A 22988-nucleotide genomic window follows, 5' to 3' on the forward strand; every position below is an offset into this window, starting at 1 on the left:
GACACCACCAAACATTTTGACAAAATATGGATCTTCGAATTCCCAACCCTACCTAACGCCCCACAAAGAGGATATGACCAGGCGGGTGGGAGCCCCTAGGGAGTAACCGCATAGAGGCAACACCCAGTCCTATCATCAAACCAACTGGGCCACCAGATACTCACCTCCTCCACACCCCTGAAAAGAGTCATCTCCGACTCTCAAGGCAACAACGCTGAACTACAACACCCACGCCACCACACACCTACGGACCCAACAACTCACAAAGAGGCTTGAACCCGAGCAAAGACACCCCAGTCCATGACTCCAGGCAGACCCAAGAGCACACACCTCATAGGGGTGGCAATCAGAGCATCTAGTAAACAGGACGCAACCTCACAACACCCTGGGTACGGACAAGGCCATAGGAACAAACCGAACTGACCACACACCAGGGATCTGACAGAGGTAGACCCCTAGCCACGTCAGGAGGTATCCGACATATACAAAGCAACTACGACCATTACATCCCACCTTATAAAAAGCAGCCCACACTAGAACACAAGAGGAACCTACAGATAGGGCAATAGCCAACTCAAACCCATCACCACCCAACCCCAGACAACACAATCATGGGGAACACCCAAAACCAGAAGGAGGACATTACACTCCCTCAAGCCCACGAACAGGACATAACGGCAAACATAACGGCCAACTATACGACCCCCCCCCCACAACACTCCGGATGGAGACTCACAAATACACACCACCCGCCATACGAAACAACGAACACAACACGTACACAAAGACACGGAACACAACCCTACAGTAACTGGAGGGAAGACACTGTAAATAGTTATGCATTGTAATATAGTTCACCCCCCAGGAGTAACACCCTGGAATCCCCTACCCACCAGAAACAGAGTAGAACAAAAGCAGCTACGAACAACTGCAGCAATCAGAACCAACGAAACACATAGAATGCCACTACAGCATGGCCCAGGCACCACAGGAGACAAAAACAATGTACGCAAGAAAGATGTACTCTGTGAACCCAAACCTATATCCAAGTTCCCCTCTCTGTACCCCGCCCCGATTTAGAAGTCGAGAAGCTCTATGAAAACGAGACCAGCAACGCAGCACTGCTAGGCACACACACTATAAAACGATATGTCCTGCCTACTATTTGAAATGTACAATATGAATGTAATGTTATACCAAGCCAAAGAACGATACTATTTCTGAAATAATAAGGATGATCTAAATGCCTGGTGCCTTCAGACCCTGTTATCTCCTCCTCCCCCCCCCCCCTCTCCCCCTTCCCCCTCCCCCTCCCCTTCTTTTTTTCTATACCCCTACCTCCCTTCTTAAATAATTGAAAAACAATAAAACCTTGAATTTAAAAAACAAAACAAAAACACAAGTGAAGAGAGGGAGGGAGATCCACACTGATCAAAGTCAATATTTACCAATATTGACCTGACCAGACAAATGGGGATCATAGTAATAAATATTATTATAGGGGGAAGCTCTGATTGGATGACCCTAGCCTGCCTCTATGATGAGGCAGGTTAGGGACACCCTGAGAAGCCCCATGATGCACTGAGAAAGGCAGCGCCATATTGGAATCCACATGGCTGGGGGTGGGGTGGAAGATTTATTTTATTGATTTTATTTAAGTGTTCACTGAGTGCCTCGACCCCTCAGCACACAGGCAGAGCATTAGAAGCATGCCCGATGGTTTCCGATGCTCTGCTACACTGCCAAGCAATCACTCAGCGGCCCGGCAGTCAGGAAAGGTATTGCAGGATGCCTCGACATCGAGGCATTGCTGCAATACCATTAGAGCAGCTGGAAGCGATCAAGATCGCTTCCAGTGCTCATATTTGCTGCGGACGTACTAAGTACACCATTTGTTTTTGTTGCTTTTATTTGACTTTTAAAATCAGAGATATCCTGCCATTCATATTGATTAAAACTGGAATCCGTACAGAATGTAACCAAAACATTAAAAGGCATCTGAAATGTAGTAACTTAGTATCAGACAATGAACACAGACAATTCCAGTTACTTACTCGCAGAACGTTAAGTCGGGACTCTGGCTTCGTGTACCGATGCGTCTTCGCTTTGATGCTTCAGGAGATTGGTATGGTGAAACTGCAGTCTGTTCCCGTCGTCGAGATGATTTTGAAGGACTGTCACTGTCTTGCAATGATAACCTACTCCTTTTGTTGCGTTTAGAAGATCCACAGGATCTTAGAAACTCGCTTTCACCTTGCTGCAGAAAGAAAATCCAGAACATTAAAATAGTCCGTATTAAAGATGTAACGAAGAGGTCCAATTAGCAAAATAAATTGCAGCGTACTTCACGTTGAAATCAAATGGAATATATTATTAAAAGCTAAAACCTTATTTCTACTATATCCAGGGCACTGCATATGTAAAACATATATGCTGCACTGAGGATACACAATCAATACTTTCTGCAGTCAATACCAATTCATCTGACTCACACTAAACAATTACATTTAAAAGTAAGCAAAATGTTAAAGAATGTTAAGTGTCTCTTTAAAATAATATGGTTATCCAACACAAAAAAACGGACAAGAAAGTGTAGTAAGAATCATTAAGAACAATATTGTAACTAGATTGTAAATGTCTGATAAAAAAAAAAAAAAAACATACGACAGAAATCGTAATTTTTAGAAGTATCAAATTGATGCAGCATCTCCCTGCTATTGTACGAAACACTTCTATTGCCCTCCTATCCCATTATTTGCTTGGGAAGAAAACAACTATTATTCTCCCTGTAGAGCAAAAAACGGGGCGCAAGAGTATTCTGAGCTCGGACAGCAACTGAAATAGCCTGCCCTTCGGTGGGTCCCCGCTCAGAACTCAAGCTGGTTTTAGCTCATCTTGTGCCATTACAGAGAGAACATATCTGAAGCATATCAGACTGGTCCCACCCATACAGGAAGTCCAGATCCGAAATGCCAGCAAGTTCCCTCAGCACGAGTGACACAGAAACCCCAGACAATAGTTTCAGCCTTGTTAGGCATCAGTGAGGCATTCCTGATATCTCTCTAGGCACCGTGAGCAAGGGGGTCCACGTCTGGATTACCCTTTAAACTTATGGAGAGCAAAAAAACGGGATGCAAGAGTATTCTGAGAACTGACAGCAACTAAAAAAGATGAGCTAAAACGAGCTTGAGTCTGAGCGGGGACCCACCGAAGGGCAGGCTGTTTCAGTTGCTGTCCGTTCTCAGAATACTCTTGCAACCTGTTTTTTGCTCTCCATAAGTTCCATAACTTCTCAGCAGCTACCTTCAGCTCCCCTGTGTAAATCTCGCGGCCAGCATGCCGCGCAGAGCGTTGCCATGGTAACCCGCAAGGGACTCGCAAGATTTACACAGGGGAGCTAAAGGGAGCTGCTGGGAAGGTAAGTAAGCGCTTGCTGCGGGCCGCCGGACTTGTAATGGGCCCAGCAGTCCTGGTATCTCTATTGACCAATACCGATATTGCCGAAAATACCGAATATCGACCAGACCGATAATCGGTTAATCACTAGTATCTTGTACCTTCAAGGATAGCTAGAATGTTTACTTTGTCAAGTGATTTCTGTTGCGGGTGTGAAAAGAGCAGAGGTTCATACATACATACATATACATATATATATATACATACATACATAAATACATATCTGGTGAAGCTTTACTGAAATAAAGATGCAATGGGAAAAGTATATAAAATGATAGATATAGACTTAGGATTGTGCCGGAGGCAGCTTTATTAAATTTTAGATGGCCCAAGTTAAAAAAGATGGAAAGAAATTTCATTATACATTGTTTTGTAGCTTCTAAAATTCTAATAGCCAGAAACTGGAAAACCCAAAAAACGTCCCAGTATGGAAAAAATATAATAAATCAATTATTTTTTCAACTACGAATGGAGCCGGCAATTCATGAACAACACAATGTAGAGATGAAAGATCTGATTAAGAAATTAATATCACTGGATATCACAAGAAATTGATATAGTTTAGATAGAGTAAAGGATAATAGCAATTAGAATCCGCCGATCCACTGTGAGACACACAATGCGATATATGTTGTTTGACAAATGTTTGTATTTATAGGTCTGATATATGTTTAACTTTTAGACAATCTAATTTAAATGAACTGAATTGTATGTTATTTTGTAAACGTCATATAAAGAAAACAATTTAATAAAAAGAATTAAAAAAGAAAACAAAAAAAAGAAAGAATTATACTGTGCTTACATGAATTGAATGCAACTGCATTTGTGCTTACCAATGCTATGCAGGTAGGACAGAACCAATCGCCTTCTGGAATCTCTGCCATCCGTGGACGGTGACAATATGTATGACAGCCACGATCGCAACTATCACACAACAACAGACACTCATCATTGTCACCTTTCCGACAAAATAAGCAAATCTGTAACAAACAAAACAGTATTGTAAAGTCATACATCATTTTATGAATACAAGTCATTACACATATTGAACTTGTAGATGGAGAAGGAAAAAATACAAACAGATACACACACACACACACCACAACAGTGCTTGGAAAAGGCATTGGGTTATCTTACAGTCATTAGAAGAACTGACACTTACCACTTTAATAACCGACCTCTCCCAGGCTAAAGATTTCTCCAGTTGTTGTAGACAGAGGGACACCTGGGCAGCACTTCGACATCTGTCAAGCGTCTGGCGCCACAGCCTTAAGCGAGATGTAATGCTATACTGACTGTGAAAAACCAAGGGGGAAAGGAATATATTATAAACGGTTTTCTGAAGACGGAAAATAAGTGAGCCACAAATTGGTGATTGTTCAGTACACAACAAGCCCTTACATCTCAGTGGTAGAGAGTGGATTCTCTGGGTCAGTGAACACCAACATTTCATGCTGCACTTCGCTCAGCACCCACAGTGGTTCCTTCAGGTATCTTCTCTCTACATTTTGCTCAAGGTCCAAAAGTCTGAGTACTGCAAGATCCAGTGGGTTAGACGGCTCTCTATATAGTCCTTCCTCTTTTTTTACTTTCACCGTAATATCATCAGTTGCCTCTAGGTGGTGCTCAAAATACTTGAGATCACTTCGAACAGAGTCTAAACTTGTAGGTGTCCAGCCCTGTGACGGAGAAGAGTCATAAAAGAAAATTAAGGGCATTGTCAAGTATACATTTCTTCAGACACTTTAGTCAATAAAGTAACTACCTCATTGTGGCTTGTTACACTTTTGACATAGCTTTACTAAGGCCTTCTGTATTTCTATATTCTAGTATAGTTCTACAGAGCAAAAAAGGAAAAAATATCCCATTATCTTTATGCATCAGCTTTCATAAAATATTGAGGAGTGTACTCCAATATGCCTGGAGTTTACATAGGATTCAGCAAGCTTTTCTAACTTGTGTATTCTCAGATCCTATAAACTTGTGTTTATTTTTACTGCAATGAAATCACAAAACTGAAGTTGGACTAACCCTTTGCTGAAGATCGAAGCTCAAAACTCTTTGTTCCAAATCCTCCACCCACTGCAGGATCGACATGTCCACTTGGAAAGTCCAATCTGCCATTGACCACTTGTCCAGTGTCTCCTGGCTCACAGGATGTCCCTCTGTTGGCACGAAGTTAAAGAGGGAATCTAGATATAGATATAGTAGAATAATGATTAGGACATTGCTCATGATAATCAAAAGAATATTGATTAAGCATATTGCAAAACGTTTCTCACCAATTGCTGGCCGAGCGCAGAGTTCTTTGAAGTGCTCTAAATGTTTTGTGATATGCTTCAGCAAAACTTTTTCTCGTATGCCCCTTGGGTGCAGAGCTTTTACAAGAGATTCCAGCATCACCGGGTCCTTTATCCACCACCACATTTGTCTCATGTCTGCATACAACAAAAATACAACACATGCTTAGCAAATAGATGTTAGTGTAGTATCTAAAAGTAAATAATAAATAAACTAGATAATGCCTATAGATATAAAAACAGTTAGGATAATATGGATTCTGCAGCAGCTATACCAATAGGACCTACTCTGTCACACATCATTAACACATCATTTCAGTCACTTTATGCTAAATGTGGGTGTGTGGAGAAGCAGATTCCTCACTCTTTCGACTAAGGGAACTCCAACTTGCTAGGTTATGATATAGTTAAAGATATATTTATTTTATATATGTTTTTTAAGCAATAAACTAAACTATAAAAATAGATGTAGAACCAACAGCTTTACATATTTGATTCACCAAACAGATTAAAGACCATTTTGATTCCAAAACGCACCAGACGGAATAGGCCTCTCTGTGAGTTGGTTGTGGTATTTCTGCTCAATCTGTTTGAAGAAATTGCTGGGTGGGCGTCCCCTGCGCCTCTCTCGACTGGAGATTAATGCTCTCTCATTTCTTTGAAGATTACTACATGTACAGCAGGGGATAGGAGTTGGAAGCAACAATGTGCTGTCTAATGGTTCTTCCTTCTCCTCTTTTAAGCCATTAACCTGTAAAAAGATAAAAAGCAACTATTCAGCATGGCATAAGCCTAATAAAACAAAAACAAAAAAACCCACAAACTATAAAAATCAAAAAACAATCTTAAACAATGGTAAAGGTGGATTACCACATGAAAGCAACTGCCTGTAAATGAAACAATAACATTATAACAGCATCTTATAAAAATTACAGCAAATTATAGTATAAAGGGGGATGGGGGAGACAACAGAAAAAATACATTTAAAACAATTGCTGACCTGTGTGAGAGAAGGAATTGCAGCATGGTATTGTAGGGGTAAATGTTCATTTGGCTGAGGCGAAGGATCATGGGAAGTGTCAATGAAAGGAGTCCTTGAAGGTTGGTGAACCCACTGATTTTGCTTCACTGTTGCATTCTTATCTCCAGCATGGGGTGCACCGGGGACAGTTGCAGCAGTGTCACTATAAGAAGGACTACTCTCAGGGGTTAGAACAGTGCTATCTATTATAGAGGTTTGATTCCTAGCCAGCCAGGAATGAAACGCTGACTGGTTTTGGTTCTGCTTGTACTCAGTAACTAAAGAAAGGGGTAATTTTGGTTCTAAAATGCCATTTGACGATCCTTTACACTGACATGACTTGCATGGATACTCAGATTCAGTCTTGGGTTTCCGTGGACGACCTCGGGAGCGAGTAGCAGAGTTGAAAGATGTTTCCGTCACTTCTGAGGCTTCAAACTGTATAGGAACTGGGGTCTCTTCTGCCCTTTCAGGTTCTGGAGCCTCCCCTAAAAAAAAAAGAAAAAAAAAAAAAAGAAATACACACAAAGAAAATGTTGTAAATTTTCAAAACTTATATTGCATTCATTAGAACTGAAGTGTAGGTAAATTTTAAACTATTACTTAAGTCACCAGAACCATCTTCACAACGGAGACATAGAGCAGATGGGTAGAAAATCTCAGATAGTTTGATGTGCTCTGACCACATTGCGAAATCATTGGAATCCAGAGAGTCAGAACTCGTACTGAATACAAGCCTGAGTATTTTAGGCACAAACTGTATGTACCTCTTACTGTTGGATTAAGTCAGTTGTGGCTCCCATTACACCACTACAATAGTTAAAGATTTAGCTATTCATGGAGAAACATCCAGAGTCCAGTATTACCTCACGTCTGTTTATATAACAAGCTAGATAAAATGAGACTAGTTCATCTACATAGAGTAATAAGCATATTTGGTTTGTCCATCTCCCCTGCAGTTGGTGGGGAGGAGTGGAGGATAATATTTACTGAGAAACATACTCCAGGACCAAGTATATCCTCAGGCAAGATAAACAAATTACATTGTCTAACATTAGCTTTTCTGTAGGGAGATCCAACGTACTGTGTCAGAAATATTTAAAATAATCACTCAAAGAAGTCTATTACTGCAATACTTGAGTGGGTAACACAGAGCCTGCTCTCACAGTATGACCACCATTAGCACCATGGTGAAACAGATTTTAATAAACGTTCAACATTTGGCCACTAAAACTATCCATCCCACATTAGCAAAGCAACATCTTTGTGAAGCTATTGCAATGTACAGCATTTTTTTTTTTTTTTTTAAAAGGAGGTTTGTAAAAAAAATGTTCACCTTCTAAGACATTAAGTCTTCTGACTCTTTACTGGAGTTTAATTTGTTAACATGAATATTTGGGATTTTGCTTGATCTTACTTTATACAAACAGCTCAAAGTAGGGAAACTATGTGAATGGGCCATTTATTGTTCAGAAAGGGTTAAACACACACACACACACACACACACACTCTTTCTACCTTGCCAAGTTTTGGGGTCTTTGCATAAATTGCAAAGGTCCCCATTGGTGACATTGCCACTCTGTGTGAGGTGACCTGGGGATGCAGGAGAAGGTAGAGGTTTTTTAAAATATATATATTTAATGCATTTGTTATTGAGAGTGTCATACAAATATAAATGCAAAACATACATTGGATCTCAATCAGTAGGTTTGTGTACCATTGAAACAGGCAATCAGGAATAGTGAAGTACAAAAACAGACATTATCTTTTCTGTGGAATCATAACAAAAGAAGGCAGGGTTTTTCTTATCTGAAGCGGTCACTGGTGGCTGCCGCCAAGCACATCCAGGGGACCCTTTTCAGACACTAGTGCTTTATCTGCCAGGAGCCCGTGTCAGTACTGTACTCTTGCACATTACGACAGGAGCCACCACAGACAATGACTTTTTCCTTAAAGCTATCATTTGACATGAGAGTATAGAAGACAAAGCAGTCTTTACTTTGTCATATGATATCTCTTGACTGTATTTCATAAAGATGTCATATTTACAAAATTATTATTTTTTTGGAATGGGAGACACGTGGCAGAGCTGCTTTAAGGCCTCGGGTGATTTAACCCCTTAAGGACACATGACATGTGTGACATGTCATGATTCCCTTTTATTCCAGAAGTTTGGTCCTTAAGAGGTTAACATAAATGCCTCAAGAGGAGTTGGACCTGGGTGAGATTAGAGAGGAAGAAACCTGGGAGGATACATCTAGGGTTTCAGTCTATGTCCCCTTGCAAAAATGGTACAAAAAAATAAACCTATAAAATAAATAAAAATAAATAATTATATTACTGTTTAGACAGTACATCACTCCCATAAAATTATTTAGGATAAGTAACCAGCTAATCATCTTTGCTGGAGAAATGGTGGGCTTACAGACTCCTATATTCATATGTTGTGGTTCTGCCCTCAAATCTACATATTCTGAACAGAGATTGTAAGTGTTGCGGTCTTGCAGAGGTCTTGCATCTCCCCACTCACTCCCAAAAACACTACAACATCACACTAGCCGCCCACAGAGCCATACCCAGACACTGGCTGTTGGACTTATCCCCCATCCATTAAGGAAGTCATAATTTTATACAGAAAAATAAATAAATAATAAAAAAAAAAAACTAATTAGTGGATCACCTGATTGCTTTTGGCAAGAACACTTTGTTTTCATCATACCATAGATAGGACTTGTACAGGTAGAATACGTAGAATATATATAGTATTCCTTAGACCAGCATTGGTGAACCTATGGCACGCCGAGCCCTCTGTGGGCACGCAGCCATAGGTCACCAGGGAGGAGGGGGGGGAGCGGTGCTCTCTCCTGCAGGGCCGGAGCTATCCAAGCGCCGGCCTTGCTGGGTGCCTTCGCGGACCGGAGATCAGAGATCTCTCCCTCACCTGTCCGCAGGCACATTGCCAGCAGGGGAGGGAGAGGAGACCAGGGAGCGCTAGCTTGCAGCTCCGCCGGGTCTCCTTTCTGAGCATGAAGCGCTGCCACAATTACCATAGGAACGCTCCGTTCTCGCAAGAGTGAACTCTAGCCCAGGAGCTGCAGGCTAGAATTCACTCCCAATAGAACCACCACGGATTCTCCACCGGACCACCAGGGCATCACAATCGATATCCCCCCTCCCTTCTTACCTTTGCCCATGGAGGGGCGATATCGATTGTGATGCCCTGTTGGTCCGGTGGAGAGTGAATTCTAGTCTGCAGCTCCTGGGTTAAAGCATATTGTTTTAATAATAAAAAAATAAAAACACACACTTCTCTCTCTCCCCCCCCCCCCCCCCCCCCGCACCACCATAACACACACACTTCCCCCACTGCACCCCCAACCTCTTACACCCAGTGTGTTCCCACTGCACTCCGATACAAACACTGCCCCCACTAAACCCTCATACACACACTGGCCCCATACACACAGGGTTTCCACTGCACCCCCATGTATACACTACACCCCTAGTTCGGACAACAGAGTTGTTTTTTCTAAACTTAAACCTCAGTATTCAGGTTTAATTGCAGTATTGGCACTTTGAGGAAAAAAAAAGTTTGGTTGTATTGTGGTTTGAGCACTCTGACTCAAAAATGTTCACCATCACTGCCTTAGACTATTATAGATGAGGGAAAACTCTAGCAGTGGCTTTCCCCTTCCCCCACAGGTTTTTTAACTTTCCACATTTCCTTTGTATTCCTTCTTTTAAATTTGTATTTGTTATAATGACAAAATCGTGTTGTTAAGATGATATACTTGTGCACCTGTGTTATATGAACTTTGACCTGACACTAAAGATATAAAAACAAAAAAAACACAAAAAAAAAACAAAAAACAAGCAAACTGTAAAGCCTTCTGTGATTACGCAGGATATACAGCTTTGGAGAGGGAATCAAAATAAATTGAAGAGATAGTGGCCAACTACCTAAATGTGTTATAAATGCACAGATGCTTTTGAACAAATAAATTTTAGAAGGAAGAGTACATATCCGTATAAAGTACTGTTACAGCACTTCTTAAAAGCTCACCGTAAAAATCACTACACACCTAACTATTAGAGAGAAATAAATCCACAAAAGCACTATACATTGCTATAACATTTTACCATGACTGCCTGCTTTCCTTTTTAAATTTATTTATATTTTTTTCATATAAATTTTAATAAATGGTTAACCAAGAACTTACCAGTAATTTCCTCACACCCTTCCACAAAGATACCACCCAAGTGAGGCAGCATCCAGTAGAACCTGCGGTACCGGTCTTGCCCAAGAGACACACAACGGAGCCTCTGTGAGGAAGCAAGTATTTTCTTCCTAAAAAATACCTGCCGCTGCAGCCGAAAACAACAAGATCAGAGAGTGTGTGACAGAAAATTGCATTCAGAATACAGGGGAAATAAGCTAAAGTTACAAACTTCTTATGTCTAAAGTTTAAGAACCTTCAACTTAGGTTTCCAATAATTTAAGAATCCCACCTGAGCCTAATTAATAACTTTCGCTAAGAATATTCATTTTAATTTCGAAAAGATTCAAGAAAACAATACAGTAAAACATTCTATTAGTTCCCGATTAAAAACAAAAATGGTACCTTTGTGAGCTTATCGATCTGTCTTTCCAGATCCACAAGGTTCGCAGATATTGATTCTTTCTGCAAAGCAAAGAGCATAAAATAATCAATACATCTACTATGTTATATTAAAAAAATAAAAAAAAATAAAAAGACTGCTCATTAAAAACCAAGTCTTAAATTACCTCTTCACTTTCTTCACCCATATAGGATTGCTGCAAGAGATCATCATCCTCTAAAGCATCATTCTCATTAGCTACTTGAGTGCTGCTCCTCCTGCGACTTTCTACTACCGTGGTAACCGGAGGCTCAGGTCTGGATGCTCGCTTACCCAGTGCAAACTTCAATCTGTAATAATAACAAACATTGTGTTCAAAAGAACAGTATTTTAGTAATAGGCCAGAATTACAAGTTTAACTACATGATAAACCAGACATTTTTCCTTTTAGTTATTTTGCCATAAAGCAAGAGGAATTGTGTTAACGATTACCTATACAACCATAAATTAAATCTTTATTTGATGGAAAATTACCTGGTCTACTGCGGTCCCAATCACCCCCTTACTAAAGCCTACCTGACGTTACAAATAAACAAAATAAAGTTTTGCTATTTTTGCACCATAAGCGGACAATGTCCAGATCTTCTAAAGAGTCAGAAAGTCTTTTTGTAAGCCAGTGTCGCATCCTCTTACTTCCCCTCTCACTCCTTGATGCCATTTATCACTCATATATACTGCTTTAGGGCAGGCAAGTTTTTTTTTTTCTTAAGTTTGTGTTTGGTTTTCCCCCAAACTTTGTTGTAAGCTACCACATGGTGACTTGGTTCCATAATTATTCTATGAAAATATTACAATATACAATATAAATAATTAAAGTAGTAGAAGTCCAACTACATTGGCATTCTATGCAACATTACATTTTTTTTTCCTGCTGAGATGATGGCAAGATCAGTACTGAAGAACTGCATTTGTTTCTGCACCATCCTAATTTAATTGTCCTTCACGTTCAACAAAATGTTTCACATGGGAAATTCTAACAGCTATAATCTGATTTTACCAGTAAAGAGAAAAAACTGACCTGCGGAGTTTGCCTTCAATAATCCACTTGTTTTTTCTGTAATTAGAAATGTTCTCCAGTGTTTTGTCAATGTCACTGCATAAAACAAGGTAGGCAATCAGAGGAATCCAAGGGGATACGGAGAAACATCTTAACACACTCATTATTATTGCAACACTGCAGAACTTTCATCCATCAAAAAACATTTTCAGACAACAGATAAACTTTTAACAGACTATAGTTGATGGACAAATAAAAAAGATTTGAGGGCTTGTATTGTGTCTTTTTGCACTTTAATTATGCCTAAAAAAAAAGTGGCGTTGTGGGAGAAACAATGTTGCTTTTGAGTAAAAACACAAACACACACAAACATTGGATTTTTAAGCTTTCCTTTATCTCTTTGCATCATGACTTGCATGTTGTCATTGGTCACAAACTTACGTAATAATACAGTTACTGCCATTCAGTTCATTCACAAGAAAAGCAAGAACTGCAGCTTTGGTGTGAGGCGGGAGTGCCTGGAATGGATGAGTGCGGAGACTGTCACACACTGCATAGTCCCCACCATATGCCTCCAAGAATAGCCGCAGAATCTCTGACACATTGTCTCGGTTTGGAGATATCTCAGAAATCCTCTCACCTAAAATCTTGATAGACTGAATAAAAAAAAAAAAAGTTAGATTCCATATTTTATAGGACCATACAAAAGACATCAACTCAAAAAATAAATAAATACAATTTTAAAGAACTAGACCAACAAGCTAACTTAAGCAAGGTTTATTTAAAACATCTGGAATGATTTAACACGGAGAAGTTGAACTAAAATGTGTAATTATTCGGTAAATTTCCAGCTATTCCAAGTTAAATGAACAATCCTGAAAATATCACAACAACTTTATAACATACCTGCCAATAGTGAGGTAGCCCAGGATCAATCATTGCCGTCTGCAAGAGTTTAACCAACAGATCTTGAACCTCTCCTACACTGTCACCCACATTAAACAGGCCACTTTGCAGGGTGCACAAGCTTGGCACATCCTTGTTTCCATCGAAGCCAAGCACTTTGGCGTAGGTTTGTAAGAATTCCACCGTGGTTAAGCAATCCGAGAAGGCACGACTGGGCAGCACCACTCCTGGCACACGTGGAAAATCTGGTAACGGCTGAAAAGAACATACATTTTTTCAACCCAATTTACAATAATACACCAAGGAAAAAAAATAAATCTCTCTCTCTCTATCTGGGGGAGGGTGGACGACCAGATTTTGAAATATGCTAAATAACGCCTTAATTGTATAGATGTCACTAGTGACGGCAGATGGAAGTGACAAAACCTGATGGTGGTTGTGGTCATTCAGCTGGAGCAAAAGAAAACATGGAGCTTGTAGGCATGGCGTTTATGACAAATATGCTTATTACTAAATATTAAGTGATAATACCCAACAGGCATATATAAGTATATACTAAGGTGTGCAGGGAAGTGTATAAGTTTGAAGTGAATAACTTAAATTAAAGATGTTTAAAACAAATTATCTTCACACAAGATAGACGACAAACAATTAAAGGGACACTATAGTCACGCAGACCACTTCAGCTCAATGAAGTGGTCTGGGTGCCAGGTCCCTCAGGTTTTAACCCTGCAGATGCAAACATAGCAGTTTCAGAGAAACTGCTATGTTTGCATTGCAGGGTTAAGCCAGCCTCTAGTGGCTGTCTTCCGGACAGCCACTAGAGGCGCATATGCAACGCTGGAGGCATATTATGCCTCCATCACGCAGAGCGTCCATAGGAAAGCATTGAAAAATGCTTTCCTATTGACAGCTTGAATACGCACGCTGCCCTTGCCGCGCATGCGGCTCCGCTGACGTCGGTGGGGGAGAAGAGATCACCAGCGCAGAGGGAGCCCAGCGCTGGAAAAAGGTAAGCTGCTGAAAGAGTTTTAACCCCTTCAGCCCAGCGGGAGGGGGACCTTGAGGGTGGGGGCAACCTAAGGACACTATTGTGTCAGGAAAACAGCTTGATTTTCCTGACACTATAGTGATCCTTTAAGTGTTAAATTAATTCTGTCCACGTGAATGCTTTTCTTATCCCAGCTAACTGCCTGTCAAAGCTCAACGCAATCTGTCTTGCTCAGAACCAGATGTATGTTGGCCCACAGGTGAATCAGGAGCCCCTTCCAGTAGGAATTTGGTCCCCTTTTTGTCAAGGTAGAGATTTACCATAAGACAAAAGTAGCCCCTACTGCATCTTATGATATCTCTTGACTGCACTGAAATTCCAACATAGTGTTTATGAGCATTTTAGAACAATTCTACCTTTATGAATTCCCCCCAAAAAATTTCTAGCTACAGAGTAGTTTTCATTGTTACTATCTGATACCAAGTCAGACACTGGCACAATTTAAAGTTTCCCATGATCGCTTTGTAATTTGTTCATACACTTTCCTACAAGAACAGTAATTGGCTCAGTAATCCTAACTGCAGACATATAGCCTCCTACACAACCAGTCGGCATTCCATTTTGTCCCACAATGAAGCAAATATCCCCGCCCACATTCTCACCTGATGATCAGACAAGCACATGTCTTCTGTGGGTTTCTTCAGTTCTTCCAGCATAAACTGCTGCCGCTTGCGTTGCTCCTGCCGGCGCTGTTGAGCAAGCTGTTTTCTATCGGGTTTATGTATAGGAGGAGGTGGTTTTTCCTTAGTTTTTCTCCTCACTTTCTTTTTTACTTGCTTTTGTGCCACCTCCTTAGCTTTTTGCTGTTTTTCCTTTTCCTCTTCTTTGTCTCTCTGTTCCTTTACATTCAAAATAAATATATAAATCAATAAAAATAGAATGTGTGGTGCATCAAATCACCAATCATCATTTACCCATGACCTAACGCATAGTATGACATCCACGTTTATTGTGGCGAAAGAGATAGTAGGTGTTAAATAAATGGTTTAGCATGGCTCAGATAGGACTACAGATCAATTATAACTTCCTAAATAGAAAATAGATTTCGAAAAGCTACAGTTCAAAAACCATAGTTTAAAACATTGACTAACCTCCAATAACAGTACTGAAATGAAGCATGCTCAGAGAAAGCCAACCATGCTGGGTTATGCCCCAAATGAAGTCAGATCACTTTATGCCCACATAATAGAACATGCAGACGCTGTATCAAGCATAGTCTTGGTGCTTTGAACTTAAAGGAACGCTATAGTCACCTAAATTACTTTAGCTAAATAAAGCAGTTTTAGTGTATAGATCATTCCCCTGCAATTTCACTACTCAATTCACTGTCATTTAGGAGTTAAATCACTTTGTTTCTGTTTATGCAGCCCTAGCCACACCTCCCCTGGCTATGATTGACAGAGCCTGCATGAAAAAAAACAAACTGGTTTCACTTTCACAGATGTAATTTACCTTAAATAATTGTATCTCAATCTCTAAATTGAACTTTAAATCACATACAGGAGGCTCTTGCAGGGTCTAGCAAGCTATTGACATAGCAGGGGATAAGAAAATCTTAATTAAACAGAACTTGCAATAAAGAAAGCCTAAATAGGGCTCTCTTTACAGGAAGTGTTTATGGAAGGCTGTGCAAATCACATGCAGGGAGGTGTGACTAGGGTTCATAAACAAAGAGATTTAACTCCTAAATGGCAGAGGAATGAGCAGTGAGGCTGCAGGGGCATGTTCTATACACCAAAACTGCTTCATTAAGCTAAAGTTGTTCAGGTGACTATAGTGTCCCTTTAAGAGTGCCAAAGAAGCACTGATGTGCATTACTAGATTATATGTATTATGAATGGGCAAGCTGGTCTCCAAAGCAGGAGTGTGTATATCTGACTGCAGCATCTAGGAGCCTAACCCAGCTCACGTCAATGAATCAATGTAAATTGTAGAGAAGTTATAGCAAGTGCTTACTTTCAATCTCTTTACAGCCTCAAGCTTAGCTTCTTGATTTCTGGCCTTAAAGGGAAACAAAATGCTAAATAAGTAAAAAAAAATATTATTGCGTCTCCCCACGAGTTTATAACACAAGCTAGGAAAATTATTTTTATGTATAGAGTTTAAAAAAAAAAAAATTAAAAAAAAAGAAACAGACCTTTCTTCTCATTTTCTTCTTTAACTTGCTGAGCTGAACTTTTTCTACGTCACTGAGAATATCTGCGTAATTTTCAGAAAGAAGAGACAAGTTACAACTTCTAATTAAACATTAAAAAATACATTTATGAAGGACCAATATTACAGCCATATGTGTATAAAGCGCAAACAACACAGAGTATTGCACTGCTGGTGGTAGTAAACAGAGGTAGATGATAAAGGAATAATATTTTGTAAGAACTCAGGAAAAAGGGAGCAGTGAGAAACAAAGATGTAGGTGGAAGAATTGCAACAGCCGGTGTAGGTTGCGAGAACCGTACTCTGTTACTAGGTTACCATGGAGTCTTTCTTTGGGTATGTCACCAGACATATTTCAAGATTCAGATAGAAAACGAAAAAAGACGGGGGTGGGTACATAAAAACAAAGAGAAAGCCCACTGGTGCTTGTAAAATTATTTTCCATAGTTAGAAACCCAAATAAGGAAACACTGTCTTGTCCAAGGGGGACGGTCACTCTTCTAAATTGTACACCATTGAATTAAACATTGAAATTCATTTACAACTTGTATTAACCGCTTTTTTATGAAATATTCTGTTTAAATTCATAGTTTATATTACATAGGAATATTATAAGGTTCATCACTATCTAAACCCCACCTTGCCTCCATAAATATAGTAAAATCTTAACACTATTTCAGTCTGCTGGTGCTGGTTCTGCCTCCTTGGCTGACATCGTTAGAACAATGCCAATCACAGTACTTTCCGATGAGAATAATCAATTCTGACTATCTCCGTCCAGAGGGGTGGGCGGGGGGAAACGCCACCTTGGCCAACCAGTATCTCTTCATAGAGATGCATTGATTCAATGCATTTCTATAAGGAAAGTTCAGTGTCTCCATGCAGAGGGTGGAGACACTGAATGTCAATACTGCACACTGTGCAGCACTGCCCCAGGAAGTACCTCTAATAGCCATCTGAGAAGTAACCACTGAAGGTGTTCCTAGGCTGTAATGTCCCTTTAAAGATTTAGCAAAATATATACTATCCCAGTTCGGACAAGGCAAGGGCAGGGCACTATTATAGATGGAACATTGTTCCATTTCTCCTCTTCTCTGAATGCTTTCTCTATGCTGACTGTCAGGTGCAAAGGACAGAGCTTATGACAATGTTTGACAGGGAGATAAGATGGAGGACTCACAGTTGTGGGATAAAGAGTGTCGCTTTTGACATTTGTTTTTACAGCTCATTTTTTTCCCCCTTCAATATATGGAATAGGTAAATATAACTTTAAAAATCAATGGACAGCCCCCCTTTGATTCTGGCTTTTATTTGGGGGGAGGCGGGGGGTAAGTAAATCATCACAAAATGTAAAAATAAACAAGTGTAGTGTTCACAAAAAGAATGTTCAGATTGTAGTCCATACCTTGATTTTCCAACTTCCGTAGGAGTTTAGCATCAGGCTTGCTTAGCAAATCAATCATCTTTACTTTGGGAGGCCGTCCTCTTCCTCTTTTCACCTTATTTTCTCTTAGTTTAGCTTTTTCCATATTGCGAGGACGTCCCCTTTTTCCTGTGATGGCCAAAATCCTGGAGGGAATTTCTTCAGAGCAAAGCATTACCCACTGTTTGCCCTAGGACAATGAAGAACAAAAATAGGAAATCCGAGATAAATAGATATAGAAGAATAATTAACTACACAACCTAGGCAAAATACTATTCCAATAAATGTAGTTTTTTTTGTTTTGTTTTTTTTGTCCAGGAAAAATAAAGTAAAATTAAAACACCAAACGTACAATTATCATACATGGCTTCTGAAAAAGATCCACCAGGAGAGTTAATCCAATGCAATGGACATTTCTCGTGACAGTACCTACAATGCAGTTCAATAGTTTTATTCTACATAAATGTCTACTTGCTACTTGACAAAAAATAAAAACAACAAAAAACAACAAAAGTTTACTAGGATGAATGCACTATAAAAATATCAAAAATAGAAACACTTGTGTTCCTGTTTAGAGGGGTCACCCCTCACCCATAACAACTTAATTTTAATTCAATTATTAGAGAGACTGGAGTCCCCAGTCTTATGTTACAGGGTTTCAAACTATAAGTTAAGACAGTGCCTGGGGACCTCAAGCCCAATAACTTCATTGAACGTTCATTCAAGGAACAGACATCATTTTCATATTCTATGGAGATACAAAACCCCCAACGTTAAAATTCTGATCATTTAGAGAGCCCTTCTACTCAGTATCTGAAAACACAGTAAGGAGGATAAAACACACTGTTTTTGACTAAAATGTAAATATAAAAATCAATACTTATAATATTACATATAATGTAGTTATCCACCCAACAGAGTGACTACATAAAGAGTAACTGACCACTTAAAAATAAGATCACTGGGGGCGGAGCTTGACCGCCATGCGGAGAAGACGCTTAGAACCGGAGCTCCTGCAAAAAAGCAGACTTTCAGCTATCTGGACTGCAATTTAAACACCCGAACCGGGCTATATGTTTACCCGCATCACGGAACCAACGGCAGGACCGGTTTGGGACAACATGGAGTCTCAGGATGCACTACCCGAGGCAGGTCCGACTTGCAGCCTAGCAGTTGATGCGGGGCAGAGGACGCGGCCGGTCATCCAGCCCCGAAGTCCCAGACGCAGACCTCTACTCCCCCCCCCCCCCTGACCACCCCCACAAGCCTGTTACTACACAAGCCGACCCGCGCTGGGGAGATGCGGGCGGGAGACTGCCACAACGCCCCACACATCCAAGATGGCGGCAATTCTCACCACGCTACCTCAACCAACAAGCGGTCCCACACGCCAAAGCAGCAGGCGGCTAACAAGATCTGTGCAGCGACGGAGCAGCGGAAGCCGAGGAGGTCAGTGTCAACAGCAGTGGAGAATGCCCCACAACAAGCGGCAGAGAGAAATCATACTCACTCCCTCCAGCACTAAGCACCAACACACTGAGCGCACCGGCAGCCGCACGACAGTGAGGCACTAACCTCGACCCAAGACAGCAAGATTCAACAAAAAGAGAAGGACAGAGCTCAAGTAGCATGGACTGATCCAGGGTTTAAACTCCCCAGTAGAGCGTTGAAAGCTTGGAAGAGGACTGTTTAGCTGCATTCTGCCGAGGCGTTGGGGTGCCCACATACACCAAGCAACTGCTGTCAGGACTATCAGTACCTGTGATACTGAGTTCCCAGTATCAGCAACAACAGATGCAAAAATGCATATACTAGCATAGTTAACACTTGAGAAATCTAGATCTTTTACAATAGATGATAGTCTTGACAAGTGCCCTGTGCTTGGTCAGCCTAATGTCATGTCTCTCAATTGTCTAATATGTCACAGGGGTAAAGCACTAGTATACCTAGTTTACCAAGTTATAATTCTCGCTCAAAGGAGAAGAGCAGATAATCCGGTAATACATACAAACATAACAGTATTCTTTTCATTAAAATTACTAAGAAACTTACTGCTGCCGTGTCCCGTTCCTCATAGAAGTCTCCAACAGGCATTCTGGGACTGAAACTGAAATGTTCTCTTCGGATAATGGGACCAGAGTTCTTAGAGAGATACTAGATAATAAAAACAGAAGTGTCTAAGAAGTTGCAAAATATATATATTTATTTTTTTCTTACTTAAAATTATTTTGTATACTACCCAATTGTTTACCTTGAGATATATATATATATATATATATAACTGGGTATTTATTTATATATTTATTTTCCTTACTTAAATTATTTTGTATATTACCCAATTGTTTACCTTATTATTCAAGATGAATATAATACTGATTTACCCATCTGGTGACTACACCACAGCTGAGATGGCTCTCCAGCAAGCATCTCACCTGTACTGCAGCCTCGTCTACTGCAGGTAAGAAACATGGCAAAAGAGACAAATGCCACCTAAGACCTGTTCCCTGGAGGGACAAGCGGAATACTGGGGTTCTATGCTTTGGTCTGGGTTGTAAAGGAGTTTACGGAGGTACTAATCTTATTTTTTTAAATGTTTTAGACTGCTGCTTTTCTGAGATGGATTATGGATTAAGGAAAATCCCTGCTGTAGGTATAAACAGATATTGAAAAATAAACCCTAAACAAAAAATACCCTTAAGTAAGTGATAAGTAAAATGAAGACCAAGTCAGGATAGCACCTTAGATTAGATACTATTCAACATTTGTAATGGACATCTGCCATAGCTGAAGCATGAAAGTTACATTACCTTAATAACTTCAGGGAACTGCTTCATCCGCTTCCCACAAGGAGCATAGTACCAAGTCTCTCCTTGCCAACGATGGCTGCCTTTTTTTATACGAACTTCTCTCTTCCAACTGTGTTAAGAAAAGTATGCACATTTTTCACTCCAAATATCAGTTTTGTATATTTACTTGGAGTTAACATGATCATTGTCAACTGGTAACTGAATTGTACCTTGCATGAGCAGTTCTGGAAATCAATATTGCTTTTTTTTTTTTTTAACACCTTAACACCTTAAGGACTGGGCCAAATGTACACATTTTATCAAAATAAAACTTAATCAAAACTTGGAATTCGACAATAGGTCTGTTCAACCGTAATTCACCTCTAACATTTTAAAGGGAAACTCCAGTGCCAGAAAAACGATCCGTTTTTCTGGCACTGGAGGGTCCCTCTCCCTCCCACCCACCAATCCCCGGTTACTGAAGGGGTGAAAACCCCTTCAGTCACTTACCTGGGACAGCGGCGATGTCCCTCGCCGCTGTCTCCGCCTCCGCGACGCTCCTCCCAGTGATTACGTCGGCCGGTGGGCGAGACTAATCTCGCTCACCGGCCGAGGAGACCTAATGCGCATGCGCGGAAATGCCGCGCATGCGCATTACGTCTCCCCATAGGAAAGCATTGAAAAATCATTTCAATGCTTTCCTATGGGGTTTTGAGCGACGCTGGAGGTCCTCACACAGCGTGAGGACGTCCAGCGACGCTCTAGCACAGGAAACCTGTGCTAGAACCCAGGAAGTGACCTCTAGTGGCTGTCTAATAGACAGCCACTAGAGGTGGAGTTAACCCTGCAATGTAAATATTGCAGTTTATGAAAAACTGCAATAATTACACTTGCAGGGTTAAGGGTAGTGGGAGTTGGCACCCAGACCACTCCAATGAGCAGAAGTGGTCTGGGTGCCTGGAGTGTCCCTTTAAGTGCACCCACACTTATTATATATAATTTTATTCAGGAGAAATTGGGATATAGGGCTTTCATTTAACATCAAATATTTAGCTTTGAAACATTTAATATGAATAAAATTTAAAAATAAAAAATTAAATTTAAAAAAGGGAGAAATTAAGAAATTTTATTTTTTTGTTCTGCATGACATTTTAACTGTGAATGTCATAATATGGTTTTGTTTTTACTGCAATAAAATACACATGTGTATTCAGCGATGTCTCACATGTAAAACAGTACCCCTATGTACAGGTTATATGGTGTTTTGGGACATTGCAAGGTCAAATATAGCATTTTACATTTTTCAGTTTTCACATTGAAAGTCGCCAGATTGGTTAAGTTGCCTTTGAAACCGTATGGTATCCCAGGAATGATGGCATACCATTTGCAATAGTAGACAACCCAAGGTATTGCAAATGGGGTAAGTCCATTCATTTTTAGTAGCCACTTGGTCACAAACACTGGCCAAAATTAGCGTTAATATTTGTTTGTGCGGGGAAAAATGAAAAAAAAAAACAACCTAAATTTGAACACCAATTTTGGCCAGTGTTTGTGATCAAGTGGCTACTAAAAAAAAGACTGGACATACCCCATTTGCAATACCTTGGGTTGTCTACTTTTGCAAATAGTATGCCATCATCTGGGTAATTCTCATTCCTGGGCTACCATTATTATCTAGTTTGTGTTTGAAAAATGTGAAAAATTTCAATTTCACTGATATCATCGTTGTAAAACATTTTACTGTTTTGAAACACTAATATTTGTGATCAGCGAAGTCTCCCGGGTAAAACAGTACCTGCCATGTACAGGTTTTATGGTGTCTTGGAAAGCTACAGGGCTAAATATAGTGCTAGCAAATTAAATTCTCTGGACTCTCTGCCTGGGTTATTAGGCAGGTCCCGCAAATTGTAATAAAATGACTTAATTATGTAAAAAATATTACATAAATATATTTTAATTATTTTTATTTATAGGCATATATAAATATGTATATAGATATATTATTTCGTTCTAAGTGTATTTCGTATAATTATTTATTTTTCATATATAAGTAAATATATATATATATATATATATTTACTATCATTCTACGTGTATTTTGAATATATATAGTAAAATACACTTAGTGTAAATATATATATATATATATATATATATATATATATATATATATATATATAAACAAGGTCAGGAGGGCTGCACTCACCTAAACATGCATTTATTCGCGGATATAAT

The 22988-nt window shown here is 39.9% G+C and overlaps 1 protein-coding gene across 3 annotated transcripts in view; it reads right to left on the reverse strand.

Moving 5' to 3' along the window:
• BAZ2A (bromodomain adjacent to zinc finger domain 2A) overlaps positions 1-22988 on the reverse strand; it is a 74176-nt gene that overhangs the window by 11006 nt on the left and 40182 nt on the right. For all 3 annotated transcript variants that reach the window (XM_063427027.1, XM_063427013.1, XM_063427020.1), the window contains 20 exons: positions 20775-20883; positions 20020-20121; positions 17950-18157; positions 16528-16589; positions 16347-16391; positions 14993-15229; positions 13340-13594; positions 12875-13089; positions 12455-12529; positions 11564-11726; positions 11400-11459; positions 10998-11142; positions 6757-7265; positions 6294-6507; positions 5739-5894; positions 5488-5648; positions 4858-5135; positions 4619-4751; positions 4290-4436; positions 2055-2257 (listed from right to left, as the gene is read on the reverse strand). In XM_063427027.1, coding sequence (XP_063283097.1) covers positions 2055-2257; positions 4290-4436; positions 4619-4751; positions 4858-5135; positions 5488-5648; positions 5739-5894; positions 6294-6507; positions 6757-7265; positions 10998-11142; positions 11400-11459; positions 11564-11726; positions 12455-12529; positions 12875-13089; positions 13340-13594; positions 14993-15229; positions 16347-16391; positions 16528-16589; positions 17950-18157; positions 20020-20121; positions 20775-20883 — 3477 coding nt within the window. The remainder of the gene's footprint in view (positions 1-2054; positions 2258-4289; positions 4437-4618; positions 4752-4857; positions 5136-5487; positions 5649-5738; positions 5895-6293; positions 6508-6756; positions 7266-10997; positions 11143-11399; positions 11460-11563; positions 11727-12454; positions 12530-12874; positions 13090-13339; positions 13595-14992; positions 15230-16346; positions 16392-16527; positions 16590-17949; positions 18158-20019; positions 20122-20774; positions 20884-22988) is intronic.

The sequence above is a fragment of the Pelobates fuscus genome, chromosome 1 (assembly GCF_036172605.1).
Source record: "Pelobates fuscus isolate aPelFus1 chromosome 1, aPelFus1.pri, whole genome shotgun sequence".
In the NCBI taxonomy this organism is placed as follows: Eukaryota; Metazoa; Chordata; class Amphibia; order Anura; family Pelobatidae; genus Pelobates; species Pelobates fuscus.